General features: G+C 39.5%; 1 protein-coding gene across 1 annotated transcript; it reads left to right on the forward strand.

The window, feature by feature from the left end:
* The first annotated feature begins 2,446 nt into the window (after window positions 1-2,446).
* MS3_00005966 (uncharacterized protein) lies at window positions 2,447-7,018 on the forward strand. The gene has a single exon (XM_051214050.1). It carries the CDS (start codon window positions 4,489-4,491, stop codon window positions 5,149-5,151), a length of 663 nt encoding a protein of 220 aa, XP_051063994.1. The 5' UTR covers window positions 2,447-4,488; the 3' UTR covers window positions 5,152-7,018.
* Window positions 7,019-15,779: the final 8,761 nt, after the last annotated feature.

Below are 15,779 nucleotides of genomic sequence, written 5' to 3' on the forward strand. Positions count from 1 at the left end.
CCAATACGTCAGCTTAATTTCGTGTCACAATTACTTATCATGTCACCATCCGAAAATATTTGAACAGTTTAACCCATGGTTACGAAATACAGTCTACCGTGTGAACACACACCTAACATTTCTTACAATCAAGCGTCGACGGTCAACGGACATAAGTAATTAATTGACACAGTCATATAATTACCGCTCAAGATGTGACGACGTGTCACAGACGATTGGAAAACTATCAACTTCATATGCGACTCGCACTCGAATCGAGCATGGTTGTGAAAACAGAATGGTAATGAACGGTAAGATATGTATTACAACATAAATAGCTAGATAAACAAATAAACCAGAAAACAAGTCATCAGTGCAGCAAAACTTGGTTGTAGGATGAGAGTTAGCGCAGTTATTGTTTAGAATGATGCAGTAAAGATCTTAATTTATGTGAAGAATAATCATCATCATTTTGTAGTGGTGGACAAATACCCAAAGTCAATAGCTCTGTAAGTCTTCGATATTGGACGCTGACTGCATTTATTTTAATGGACTCACCCAGCTGAATGCCCTTCTATGCAAGGTCAAGAGTGGGAACGCCGTGCTCAACTTCTCCTACAACCGTTAGCCAGTTTAGGTCAGTCACCTTGATATATTGATAGCCTATCAAATATATCTTCGAACCTCCTCGCTTCTAACTTCCGATTCACTAGGTGGGCACGATTAAATTCTGGGAGGTATTTCTGGTTGAAGCGTTGTCAAACTAGAAGTACCTGTGACATTCTCAAGTTTGTTTGTGTCATATATACTTGGTGAAGACGAAATGAATCTAATAGTTAATTTATTTCGGTGTAATACAAGGCATTATGTCCTAATTATAATTAGTGGATGTTTAAGAATAAAAGTTATGTAGAGTTGAAAGAGATAAAAAATAATGTGTCAGGGAGCCAACCATAGTAACAGAAATGAATTGAGTATCGACCTTTTATGGAAAACGTCAATTTTCAGTGCACTCGGTTGAAGATATGTACATTTATGAAATAGGATTTAAAGTAAACAATAATATTACTATAAAAGTCTATGCAGTATTAGTTTGAGACGACGCTATGAAAGTCGTAATCAGTTGTAAAGGATGATCAAATATGAGTTTATGTCAAAGCTAGAAATACAATTTCCTACTAGGATATCTCAAAAATATATTTCTTATTAACTTTGTACCCAATGTCCACTTCATTGAAAACTATCAAGTCCAATCATGATGCTGGTGATTCTAGTTCGCATGTAGGTCTTCTGTAAAATGTAAAGTGTCCGCATCACACTTTAAGGAGATATGAGTGTGAATGATTTTATTGTTATGCTTTAATAATAATTGTACCGTTACCAGTGCAACTGATTTCTGTGCGTATTTTGCAAGCCCATCACCATCTTCCTCTTCATAACAGTAACATTTACTGATCTGAACATTATCATTAGTGAGACAAATCCGTTCCTTAAGCCCCAAGTGAAGTAAAGCATGGTGTCCATAATCGGAAACTTAGGCCGAGTACACTCTCGGTTGCCAACAATTTCAGTCCGGATGATTCACTTTTAAATAAACATAACCTGAAACTCGTAGCATTGATCAAGAAAACTGTTTCAAGAGCACGTCAAACATTTAAAACCAAGGTAACTAAATCCGTCAAGTAACGCGAGATTGCCGTTACTAGTATTTGCAGGAGCTAATCTTGTTACACTGCAACCTGTAATTAATTTCACTTATATAGTACTGAATTCACTAATATTACTTGTAGGACCCATTTTCTATGTCCGCGTCACGTTACTCTCACTAACAAATAGCCGATATCTACCTATACCAGACTTTACTTATTCACCAGGTTAGAAAGAATTCTCTCGACTTGCTTAAGTAATTTCACAGGCTATCTTTACTCGCTATCGCCGGATATGTATTGGCGGTTTCAAACCACAGTCTCAACAGTTATAGTAGAACTCAAATCAGAAACGTAGTTCATCTGTTTAAGAATCAATCTGCATACGTTCATTTCCTACGAGGATCATCTCGGACTATCCGGAATGTTGATTTTTATGTTATGGATGTTTAAAACTTGCCAACGCGCCTTTGCCCAAGAGTTCTTCCTAAATCTCTAAAGTTTTATAATACCTCTTCCATGATGTTAGCAATCACAGTGGAAAGTAAATACTTTAGAATCTCCTCCATAATATTGGATCACACAATTCGGAAGATCTTTTAAGAATATTCTTCCTCTGTCCAAACATTCTTCTAAATTCGTCATAAAATTTACGATATACAGTCGAACCTTAGAAATTATCCCTTTGATAAATATAAACTTTTGATGACGCACTATCCTTCAGACATACTGACCAATTAAAATTTCCTGTATCTTGGTGACGCATTTTGGACATCGTCGTGTGTGGCCTTGGTAGCTATGTTACAGATTGAATTCACTAAGCGCGCTATTTAAAAAAGGACAGTGGTATTTTTCCTCGCTGAGTAAATTTGTTTGTTTTGATCGTTTATTACATATCAAGACTACTGTTTTCACTGTAATTGAATTTATTTCAGTTAAAGTATACGACTAAAGTATCGTTTTTACTGTTCTGTCGTTGGTACTCTTGAGTACCTCTTTTTCAACTGTATCTGTTAGTACTTTTGGTCCCAGCAATCTACAGCTCTTCACTTTTGGTCACTGATAAATTTTTTGTTTCTGAGTATCATCACAGTTTAAAAAAGAACCCCTCCTAAATGACCGGACAGTGTAAAAAAGCAGTTGTCAACGTCCGGGTTGTCGTTATCCTGTTGAAAGCGGCATGCAGTGCGACGAGTGCAAAGGCTGGTACCACGAAGTTTGCACGAACTTAACGCCTGCTGCTTTCAAACGGTTCAGTAAGAAGGGTTGTGTGTGGCTTTGTCAACAGTGCTGCTCGGATGCAAACAGCTTGCTAACCGAGGCCATCTCACTGGTTGATGCTGCAAAGAAGTGTTTTAGCAAGCATAGTCGGAACGCGTCAAACAGCACTCGATCTGTCGACACGCAAATCAACGTGAAGGAAACTAAGGTTAGTCCGGTGATAGATGACTCACGCCCGTCAAAGAAGGAAAAGCAGTCTCCAAAGAGGCCTGCCTTAAAAAAATAGCTCAAGAAAAGTAGGGTCTTCTGTTCCCCGTCCTCCAGATGGGATCCAACAGGAAACATCTAGAAGCCGCAATCGCAAGGCTCGATCGGTTTCGAACGGTAAACATAACACGACCTCTCAGATCGTCGACAACCCCCCAAAACCCAACACTAGGTTTGACGCAACTGTTATTGCTTCTACCAGCACCGTTGACGAATGGGTAAAGGTTGTAAGGAAGAAAAGTAGGGATATAAAAGAGAAACCTGCCCCCGTAAGAGTGGTTGAAAAATCGAAAGCTGATCATAGCGACAGATCAGCTATTTTTCATAGAATTAAGGAGAGCGAGAGCTCTGAACCTAAAGCTCGTTTTGAGCATGACATTGTACTGGTTAGGCAGCTGCTTAATCAACTCATGCCTCAAAATATGACCGGGGTCACCTTGCTAAAGGTGTACAGACTAGGAAGTCTAACGGACTCGAAACCAAATAATTCCAGACTGCTTAAAGTAGTATTCAGCTCTTCGAACGAACGTGACCTAATTTTACAAAATGGACACAAATTAAAGGGTTCAGGAGTCTTTATCCGAAAGGACCTACCGTTGGCAGACCGTGTTAAAAGACGGGAAGCCGAGAAAGAACTACAACATAGGTTAGACGCTGGCGAAAAGGACCTGAAATGTAAATTTTCGGGTTGTAAGACTTCGACAGAGAATGATGCCGAAGCCACTCTGGGTGAAGCACGAAGGTACTTAAACGGGCTTCGGATCTGTTACACCAATGCACGAAGCTTACTTAATAAGCGATCGGAACTAGGTGTACAGATTGACTCTACAAAGCCAGATATAATCGCAGTAACAGAAACCTGGCTGACACAGGCTATAGATAGTATAGAACTTGATTTCGAGGCTTTACGTTAGTAAGGGCCGACAGAACACAAAAACGCAAAGGAGGGGGAGTAGCTCTATTCATTAGGAATGCTATCCCATTTGCCATTATCGATAGTGTATCCCATGAGAGTGGGACGTGTGAATTAGTTAGTCTTCGCTTAAAATGCAAGGGACAAGAGCTGCTGATTGGTTTGGTCTATCGCAATCCAAGCTGTGAGGCAAATGAGATCCTGTTAAGCAGTCTCAATACTTGGTCCCAAAGTGGTCGATGTCTAATCCTAGGGGACTTTAATGCACCTACGGTAGACTGGGAAAATCTGCGAACTAAATCGTCGGAGAATTCTTTCGAGCAGGAACTAGTTGATGGTGTTATCACATGTGCTCTAGTGCAACATGTGAAAGAAGCGACAAGGTACGATCCGGACACTGAATCATCCTTATTAGATCTTATACTGACTCACTATGAGGATGATGTTGCGAACCTCCATCATATGCCACCCTTAGGTAAAAGTGACCACGCAGTTTTAACTTTCGACTTCCATATAACTGCCAGTCATGAGGACGCGTCAGTCCAGTCCAGACCCAACGTCTGGAAAGCAAACATACCAGACATCATGCACTCAGCATCGTTAATAGATTGGACAATAAACCCAGAGTCCTCCATTGAAACGGCCTGGGATGCATTTCGAAATTCATACTTAAAAGTTACCACACCTCACATCCCTTGGACTATACCAAAGGGGCCGAAAAAGTCGCCACCATGGTTCAGTAGGGAGGTTCGTATCCTTCTCCGTAAGAAAAGGAAAATGTGGGATAGATTTAGGTTACTGGGGACTGATGAGTCAAAATCTCAGTATCGAAAGGCTCGGAACACTTGTGCCTCGACCCTCCGTAAGTCTAGAAAATTGTACGAAGAAAAACTTGTTAAGGAATCCATAGAATGTCCTAAACGCTTGTATTCCTATATAAACCAAAGGACAAGGAGAAAAGGAAATATTCCTGCTCTATGGGGAGACAGTACTGCTTCATCATCAGTGGAGGACGACTTTGGTAAGGCTCAAGCGTTCTCGAACTACTTTAGCAACGTGTATACCATAGAAGCGCCCTTCCCGTCAGCGTATACAGATCCCCCATACATACACTGGATAGCGTGACCATTAAAGAACTCGATGTCTTTGGTCTGCTAAATAAGCTTGACATAGGTAAATCCACGAGGCCCGATGAATTACATCCTAGGCTACTGAAAGAATTATCTAACTTCGTTGCAAGCCCTTTAAGTACATGCTTTAACCTATCCGTTACGCAGGGTCGCTTACCGAAAGATTGGAAAAACGCCATAGTAAGTCCTGTCTTCAAAACAGGCACGAAATACAAACCTGAGAACTACCGCTCCGTTAGCCTAACTAGTGTGGTTATTAAAATCTTAGAAATGATTATTCAGAAGGAGCTGTTTAAGTATCTCGAGAAAAACCGGATCCTCTCTGAGAAGCAGCACGGTTTCAGAATAGGTTATTCTTGTCTCACTAACTTATTAGTGGCTCGTGAAAGCTGGTGCGCTCTTAAGGACCAAAAGCTACCTGTAGACATCGCCTTCATTGATTTCAGTAAAGCTTTTGATAAAGTTCCGCACAACCGGCTGTTATATAAGTTAAGAAAAGTCGGGATTGGAGGCAATTTATTGATGTGGATAAAAGACTTCTTAGTTGGGCGTCAACAAAGAGTAAGGGTGAACTCAAAGTTATCTAGCTGGGAAACTGTGCTTAGTGGAGTGCCCCAGGGTACAGTTTTTGGGGCCAGTGCTATTCCTTTTGTATGTAAATGACCTTCCTTGTCTCCTATCATCATCGGTCTTGCTATATGCTGACGATGTCAAGATATGGAAAACGATACGATGTAAGAGTGATAGCTTAGAACTTCAAAATGACCTGAAGAGATTATCTGAATGGTCTCAAGCCTGGCAGTTGCCGATAAATACTTCCAAGTGTGTTGTGATGCATATCGGTCATCAAGGTACAGATGCATACACGATGAATAACACTGAGCTACCTGTCGTCCAGACATATAATGACTTAGGAGTTATCGTTAGTCAAGACTTAAAGACTACTGCACACTGCCGTGCAATAGCCGCCAAAAGTTTTAGAACGTTATGGTCAATACGTAGGGCTTTTAGTCATGTCGACGCTAAGACGTTTTTGACCTTGTATAAGTGTTCGTACGTCCTAAACTTGAGTACTGCATACAAGCGGCTAGCCCCTGCTTAAAAAAGACAGTGAGCTTCTGGAAAAGGTTCAGAGAACGGCGACTAAGCTGATTCCCGGAATAGCGAAGCTTCCGTATGAATCTCGACTGGCCAAGCTGAACCTTTTCCCGTTGTCATATCGCAGAACTAGAGGCGACTTGATTACAGTCTACAAATTGCTTAGTGATAAATTTGCACCTAACATGCCCTCATTTTTCTTGTCTTCCAAAACAGAGAATTTACGAGGACACTCCAAAAAACTTCACAAGCCGAGAACAAATTACTTGTCAGCTGACTATCGACTTTCCCATCGAATCATCAACGAGTGGAATTCACTACCTCAGCACGTGGTTGAGGCTCCATCCGTCGACTCTTTCAAAAGAAAGTTGGATCAACTGAGAGACCACCATTGCCAGGACTAACATAGGCCATCGAGCCTCCTGTCCTTCCCAAACTGATTAATTATGCGGATGTGCACATTCAAATGGTATGTAGACACTGTCGGTCAGAACCTGAAAAATTTATCTACGTCTGTGAACTAGGAGAAGGTGAATATTTATTCTTTCATGTTAGTAGTCATTCTCTTACCAGTTCGCTATAACGTGACTGTTTAATCTAAATTATCTGGCGTCAAAGTCATATCACTATTCATTCTTTCTTACTCTGTCAAGGTAGTAAAGTGTACTTTGCTACCTTTGAAAAACTTACACAGTGTTATAAACAGAATGTGTTTAACATTAAGGAAAAGGTATCGATGACTACAATGTACGGATGTACTCGTTTATACTGACCTTTATTATTTATATTTTATCATCACACACCGAGTATAGGTTCTCTAAGCCTTTATATATCAAACTTCAGGGATCATGTGGCAAAGAACTAGTATTATTTCACCTTCATGTCTAAACTATCAGCCTGCTCGTTTGTGCAAGTCTTGATCGACACATAGATATCTGCTGTTGTGCAACATACTGAGGAAGTAGCAGAGTCACACCCGAATTTAGTTCAGCATTGACTAGTCGGATCATGATCTTTTCTGTATAGATGCACCTATCTTTGCCATCAAAATAATAGACCCGATTTAAAATTTCAGGCTTGCCGTGATGTGCCTACGTAATCCATAGGATCTTACGTGGAAGTCACGTCGCTATCTATACTGACTTGTCCTGTCACAAAAGCCAGTAACATGATTTTATCGACCTCTGAGGAACACATTTGAGCTGGAGATAGAATAATATATTGATCTTGAGTATAAGGAAGTAACATACAGTGACCACACCTGCATGACAGAGCTATACTATCTCGACTCCTGTGTTCCCACATTCACTATCCCTGACCTCAAAGTTTTAAATGTTGAATGTGAATCTTGCCAAGTATCATGTGTTCAGCTTCAAAGATCGTGTGGTTAGTAGCCAATAATAACAATCTACACTCGACGACCATGAAGTATGAGGCATGTTTATCTACAGGCAACATCAAATTGATACAAATGTTGTGTCATTTATTACGTTAAATTAGTTTCTTGGCGTGTTACAACGGAAGTTTTGCTGGTAAACAAAATGTTGGTGCATAACTAGACGACTTTTGAATTAAACCTGTAATGCACGGCGTATAAAATAGGACGTCATAAGAATTCAACGTTACAACGACAATAGCATGAAAACTAAGCTAAGCTGTGAGTTCTCACGCACATGTTACGTAATATCGAGTACTTTGGGTGTAATTGTTTCTTGGCCATAAACATCATTATTACCTTCACACGTCAATTTTCGCAATGTTGGTGCCTGTTTTATAGCCTTTATCGCAGTAAGTAGCAGTTTCATGGAGTTGTCGTTCACTATCTGAGTGAATAGTAGGACGATATTTATGTACTCATTCATATCAGTCTTAACTCGGACGATTGTAACTCAGTATCTATCAAGTCAGAGATAGAACACTATCAGATTTTTACCGAAGCGGGCTCTAAAAACGTTTAACATATGATGTACTACCTTAAAGAATGTTGATGAAAATGGATGTTTAGTTGATATTTAGTAAATGTAGGCTTAGGCAATTCTGCGTCGAATTATTGTCGAATATTATATGAGTTTCTAGTATACAGCCTTTTACGATCCTGACTATTATTAGCATCGTCATTTTTGATGGAGCACATAATAATATCTGAGAAAGAAAAACTATGTAGATGATTGCTGACTCTGATGACCTTTTCTGAAAACATACAGCAAACGTGTATAACGTCATTGTAAGAATTGCAATAATCAACCACGTATTCTTCCCAATTAAAATGATGCACTTTTGCTTTCAAAATTGCACTTCAGTAAGGTGGTTATTTAATAAAAACTTATCTATTATAGAGATTGATAATAAATTCCTGCGACGATCGATCAAATTGTGATCAGAGATCTGATTAATGTCGGTGAATAATGCCAAAACTATGATTTTCATAGACTTCTACTTGTACGTAAACAGCAAACTAATGTCAGTACTACGAAGGCTTTAAATGGATTTTCTCAAATTCCATAGTGTTACTTAAAGTCTGTGAATCAATTTATCTAGTGCCTATAATTTTTTTGCCAATGATAAATAGCTAGGTAAATCCACAACGGTCGGAGAACAAAGAGCATTGTCACAACAATATAACACCTATAGCCACACCCTGAAGATGCCACAGTTATCTGGAGTTTGATAACAGCTTGTGGTGGACCAGACGATATATAAACGCAAAAAGTATCAACAAAGTTAATAAAAAGCAATAGTAATATTAATATATCATCAGTTAAATGTTACAAATACAATAAAAATGGGACTTTACTTAAGTTCACCCCAAATTATGCGTGTTCGGCTTTAATCTGGTACAATAAATCCACAATTATAGATGCTTGGTAATTCCAAACGTATCGATGAACTCCCCAGTGGTGTAATCCAAAGTAAGGTATGGTGTATTCGCTCTCACAGTCTATGAATGTAAATAATATTTGTTTTAGATCTTAGTTAACTCAATCTCGAATGAAAATAAAACGAGGGATGTGTGGGAAGCAGTGTATTTGTTAACCAGCAACGATATGTCACGCTATGTAGTATCACAACGGAAAGTGTTCAAGGTCATTTACTAAAACAACAGGTACAATCATTTAATGATAAATGTAAATGCAGTGAGAAATTGACAAAATAAATACCAATGATATTAAAAACTACTTACAAAATAAGCTTGTCAGACCTATCTCCACATAGCTCCCCAGAGTGTCCGGAGGTAACACTGTTTATAATAACAAAAAAAGTAAGAATATGATATATATGTATATACAAAAATAATATTCACAGTTATAACCAACAAAGGTTGTGGAGATGGATATGACATATACGTTAATAAGATGCAGTGTGTTATCGTTTGAGAATAGCAATGATGTAGCATAGCATAACGAACACAAAAAGAGTGAAAATACTGTCATTTAATGTCTTGTTTGGCTAACAATGATAATAATGTGTAAAACTGTTAATGACCCACACACACACACACACAAACTGGACTGTTTATTTTGTGTACAATGAATAAATAATTAAATAGTTTACTCGTTTATTATTGTAACAATTTTTTTAATGTAACAAAACGAATAATTGTGGAAAATGTGATTAATTATGTACACTGTGAAAAAGAAAAAAATTTAGATGAGATTGATAGTGTAGGTCCTTGATAATTGTTTGCTTTGATTGTTTTAGTTTTTTTATACGGCAAAATGTACGTAGCGCTTTGGTTTTTTATAAGTCTCCCAGAACGTGTTAAACAAGAGGGTGTAGTGCTAAGTTTTTCCTCTTCCTCTTGTTTCTTAGCAATAGATGGGAGTGATTGTTTGTTCGTAGTATTGTCTTCTGTGTCATGAGGGACTTCGTAGAAAGCTGGTTTTATTCGGTCTATGGAGATTGTCTCACTGTTCCCATTTCTGTTGATAATGAAATATTTGTCAGTGCGTTTTATTACTTTATAAGGGCCTTCATATGGTGGTGTCAGTGGCTTTTTCACCGCGTCTACTCGGATAAAAACAAATTTGCACGTTTCTAAATGTTTATCGAGATGGACTCGGTTGTCGTATTCTCGAGGTGGTATTGCTCTGATGCTCTGCATCATTTGTAGTAATCTGCTTACAAAACGAGAAGGGTCTCCTGGTGTTGTGGGTCCATTCTTGACCAGTTGTCCTGGTAACGTTAATGTCGTGCCATAGACTAGTTCAGCGGCCGTGCATCCGATGTCTTCCTTTACAGACGAGCGAATCCCAAGGAGAACGAGCGGTAAAGCATCGCTCCATTTTGAAGGGTCCGGTTGTGCCATCAGAGAGCTTTTTAGTTGGCGATGGAATCTTTCAACCATGCCATTAGCTGCCGGATGATAAGCTGTCGTTTTAACATGATTTACTCCAAGAAGTTTAGTGAACTCGTTAAATAGAACGGATTGGAATTGGGGACCGCGATCTGTTGTGATTGTTGATGGTACGCCAAAGTTGGATATCCAGCGGTCGAGGAAAACTGAAGCCACTGTCTCTGCCGATGTGTCTTTAATGGGGCATGCTATGGCCCATCTTGTGAACCTATCTATTGCGGTGAGGATATGTGTGAAAGAGTTTGATGGTGGCAGAGGCCCAACTAAATCTAAATGCACGTGCTCGAAGCGTTTGTCAGGGATAGGGAACTTCCCAATTGGACTGTAGGTGTGTTTTTGCGTTTTACTGCGTTGGCACTGGAGACAGCTACGTGTCCAACGTTTAACATCCGAGTTGATTTTAGGCCACACAAAACGTTCGGTAATGAGTTTTGTTGTTGCTCTGATGCCTGGATGTGAAAGACCGTGCAAGTGCTGAAATATTTTTCGTCGACAAGCGTGTGGGACAAACGGACGATTGTTGCCTGTTGAAGTGCCGCACATGATAAATGCATCTGAAAGAGGAAGTGGTACAGGTTTGAGATCTAAGCTAGACTTTTCTTTGCAGACTTTTAATTCTGCATCGTCTGCTTGTAATTTAGCCAAGGTTTCAAGGCTGATGTCATGATTGAGACCATCGTATTAATATCCCTCCTAGATAGTGCATCTGCGACAATGTTTGTGTAACCTTTGATAAACCTGATGTCTGGTAAATTGGGAGATATAATCAAGTTGTCTTGCTTCTCGTGGGGAGTGTTTGTCATACGATGTGCTAAAAGAATGACAAAGGGTTTTGTGATCTGTCATAATGATGAAATCACGACCCTGTAGCAAAAAGTTGAAATGTTTTACTGCTAAATACATAGCTAAGAGTTCGCGTCCAAAAGTACTATAACGTTCTTGTGCTGGCGATAATCTCTTGGAGAAAAGGCAATGGGGGTAATCGTGTTGTTTACTCGCTGTTGTAATACTGCCCCTACAGCTTTTTGTGAAGCATCCGTGCATAGGATCAACAGTGTTGTGGGGTCAGTATTTAGGTGTTGGAGCATGGTAGCATTAGCAATCATGGATTTAGCTTTTTCAAATGCTACTTTGGCATCGGAAGGTAACTTGAATATTTGGTTCTTTTCTTTCTTGGTACCTGATTTATCGTTTTTCAGTAAATCTGTCAATGGCTGTAGTACATCGGCACAATTTGGTAGAAATCGTCGATAAAAATTACATGTTCCAAGAAAACGGCGTAGTGATTTTACTGAGGTTGGTTCTGGATAGCTGGAGATGGCTTTGACTTTCTCTTCAAGTGGTTTAATTCCTTGGGAATCAATGTGGTGTCCCAGGAATTCCAGAGATGAGACGCCAAATATACACTTCGAAGGGTTGATTACAACACCATAACTTTTGAAACGTTCAAAAAGCGTGTGTAGGTGTTGAACATGTTCGTCAATGGAAGAACTAGCGATTAAAACATCGTCGATATAGACAAACACAAAATCCAAACCTCTAGTTACTTCGTCCATAAATCTCTGGAAGGTTTGAGCGGCGTTTTTTAGTCCGAAAGGCATCCTCAAGAATTCAAACAAGCCAAAAGGTGTGATTACAGCTGTTTTCTCGATATCCTCAGGTGCCATCGGTATTTGATGGTATGCTCGGACTAGATCTAACTTTGAAAAATCTGTTTTCCATGTAGATTTAAAGAAAAATCATGCAGATGAGGGATCGGATACCGGTCTGGGATAGTCTGGTTATTCAATCGGCGATAATCTCCACATGGGCGCCAGTCTTGATCTTTCTTGGGAACCATATGCAGCGGCGAGGCCCAAGGACTGTTAGATTGTCTGATTATCCCAAGTTGCATCATGTGGTCGAATTCTCTCTTAGCGAACTGCAACTTGTTTGGAGGGAGTCTTCTCGCCCTGGCGCGAATGGGTGGTCCTGTAGTAGTAATACTGTGTTGAACATGATGTGTGGAGTGTTCGCTTTGATAATCAGCGTTTGAGAAATTTCAAGGTCACGGAGCCAAGTTCAACACGCGATGCTAACATACGATCGGTTCAGAGCGGATTTTAGAGAGTAGGTGATTCATGAGAGGTTACAACAGATAGAGACGGCGAGACTCTAATTTAGGGACGAGCCAATCAGAAGAGTTTGAGCAATTTCAATTACTAGTCAATCAGAAGACAGCATAAAGTAAAAATATATTAAAAGAAGTGGATATTCTTCTTTGACATGATTTAAAAACTCGCATGTTAGCATCGCAACCCTAACCATCACCTAACGCCAACCCTAAAACCTCACCTAACCCTAACCGTATGTTAGCACCATAATCCTAACCCTAACCCAATGGATGGGTTTCTATTCCATATCCATTGTGAATTCAGAACCTCTGAACCTTAATCAAACCTTAACAAGTTTTTAAATCGTGTTAAAGGAGAATATCCAATGTAATTCATTACTTTCATACAATATATTTGCACTTTATACTAACTTTCTTCTGATTGGCTAATAATTGTCAAGGTCACTTAAGATTCCATCAAATGTCGCCCTTAAATTAGAATCTCCCCAACGGCCTCTTCAGAAGCATCCGTGCATAGGATCAACAGCGTTGTGGGGGTCAGTATTTAGGTGTTGGAGCATGGTAGTGTAGATCACCAACTCAGATGACCTATGTCGAAATGATTGGAGGCCGACTCGAGTTAGACGTGAATAGTGTGACGAACCAACTAACGTCGAAGATACACCTCGTGGTCAGCACCTTACGTGGACTACCCCCATTGACGTAACAAGGTACTATAGATACTTTGAAGACTGTACAACACAAAGGACGTTATTACAGAAATATATTAGTTAAGGTAGATACAGGCGAATGTAAGACCACTGCCGCATGGGCCAGTCCATGGCATATGATTAACTAATGCGCGTTGCTTGTACATGACCTTGGCAGGGAGCGACGATCTGTTCGACATTCAGTGATCCAACTGCCGGATGATTTGGCTGGGCTCAGTGACATTTCACTGGCCCTACAATACTCCCCACCAGATTCAATGGCCGTTTGAATCGGTACCAAACATGTTGGGAGCAGTCGCGCGCCAGAGAGTGCCAAACGAATATTATAAATCCTCCAGGTATTGCTTATCTGTAAAAGAAATGGAAAGGAGGCGGCAGAAACTGGTCGGGAAACAGCGAGTCATAATATGTTAGTAGAACGTTGGTTAAACGTAAAGCGATTAACCATAGAAATAATGAAAAGAACAAAACGTTTTATTGTTCTATCAAGTCGCGCTGAAATATATAGCTTTGACAAGTAATTCAGTTCCTCCGATGACAAACGTTAAGTCCGTCGCAAGAGTAATGATGCTATAGCGATAGTAGGATAAGTGTATTATCAATCGATGTCCTTGTTTGTACTGTCATTAGTTTAAAGTTGTAAGTCGGACAGTGTCGTTGACAGCTATTAATTAGTGTCAAATTCTAGTTATATCTATATCTAACAGACTAACCGTAAGTACAGAAGTATAACCGTGAAGAGTGGTCGTGATTTCATTGTGCGAATCTATTGACCAACTTGTAGTCACAGTTTGAAAAGTCGATGACTGCTGCTACAGTTAGTAAGGGTTGAAGGCTACAAATCGACAGCAAAGGTGGCACGATGAAGTCTCTAAAAGATGATAAACGGTGAGTGCTGCGTGTTTGTTCGGTTAGTAAACAGAAAAATATCGAAAAGAACATAAGAAAACAAAAGTGTCACTCTGGACTCATGTCAATGATACCCTTGAAAAACGCTGTCAGTGTTGGGATAGAGGCGACAATATCGTTTTCAGTTTGCAGGAGATTCGCTCGACTGCATAAACTGATGATTCGCGCGAATGATAATGTCGTCAGACCACCAATTGAACTGGACAGGTTGTAAATCGTCGAGTAGTTGAACAACCGATTGATGTACCGAAATCATCGGTTAGATAACAGCCACGAGGAAACAATACTTCATAAAATAAAGTACGACGTCGAAGTAGAATAACTACAATAGTTCTGATGTATTATAAAGTCAAGTTTAAATAACATCGTTCTTACGTATACTAACAATTGCACTGAACGGTCGTTTAGGTATTATTAGCGTAACAGTTGGATGTGTGAATAAAAACATATACGAAAACTATGGTTGGGTTCGTGGAGAATTTTCGAGGACGTTTAGATATTTTCCAAACCCGTATTGTATACAAATATACCGAAAATGGAATTGGAATGACTGTCGTGTAATATGAAAATCGAGCCATGATTTACCGTGTGAAATAATGGCAAATACAAGGGGTATAGTAAACATTAATTAAAATGGTAACCACCAATGTAACTAAGGTTTAGAGGATCCAAGTAACGTGGCCATTTCGTAAAAGGCTGATACAAAGAGCTTATTACCTAGCGTTAAGCGACATATTAAGTACGACAACGTGTGCACTTGGGACACGGACTAAGCGTGCTCGTGTACATGCAATATGTTTTACCACAGTATGTCGACTAACGAGTCATAAATGTACATGATTTCGACTAAAACTTGACGGCAGTGACAGAATATATGACTAGTTTACGTGAAAGAAACTACGAAATGTTATCACGCATCATAAATATAGTACGAAATAATCTAATGAAATTATGAAACTCGCCTGGGTTACTTCTTGCCTTTAAGTAATGAAGTAGGCAATAGTTTGAATCTGGATTATGTACGAGGTACTGTTGATTAAATTTTTCGATTAACACAGCGTTGTAGACTGACGAACAGTCTAAACGAGATCTAAGATCGCAGGAAATTTATAGTTCAAACTCACCGTGAATTTCTAGCATTCGTATCCTCTGTTTGGCCATGGAACTCAGCAATTGGAAATTAGGCAGGCAGTGGTAAAAAAAAGCAGAACATTCTAGTGGACAGTGGTTAAGCAGAAAGATGAATTTATAGTCGATAGTTAATCTTGTCTTATTTATACCGGTGGATAAGGTACAAAGAGATATGCGTTCGTGTTGCCTTGTGGCTATACTCACGAGTGGTTGATATTTTAAAAGACATATTACACAGGAGCATTTACATGCTGCTAATGCTTGTTAAAGAACCACGATAGCCGATTATAATCGCAGTTGATTGGTTA

Source organism: Schistosoma haematobium, assembly GCF_000699445.3.
Source record: "Schistosoma haematobium chromosome Unknown HiC_scaffold_365, whole genome shotgun sequence".
Lineage (NCBI taxonomy): Eukaryota > Metazoa > Platyhelminthes > Trematoda > Strigeidida > Schistosomatidae > Schistosoma > Schistosoma haematobium.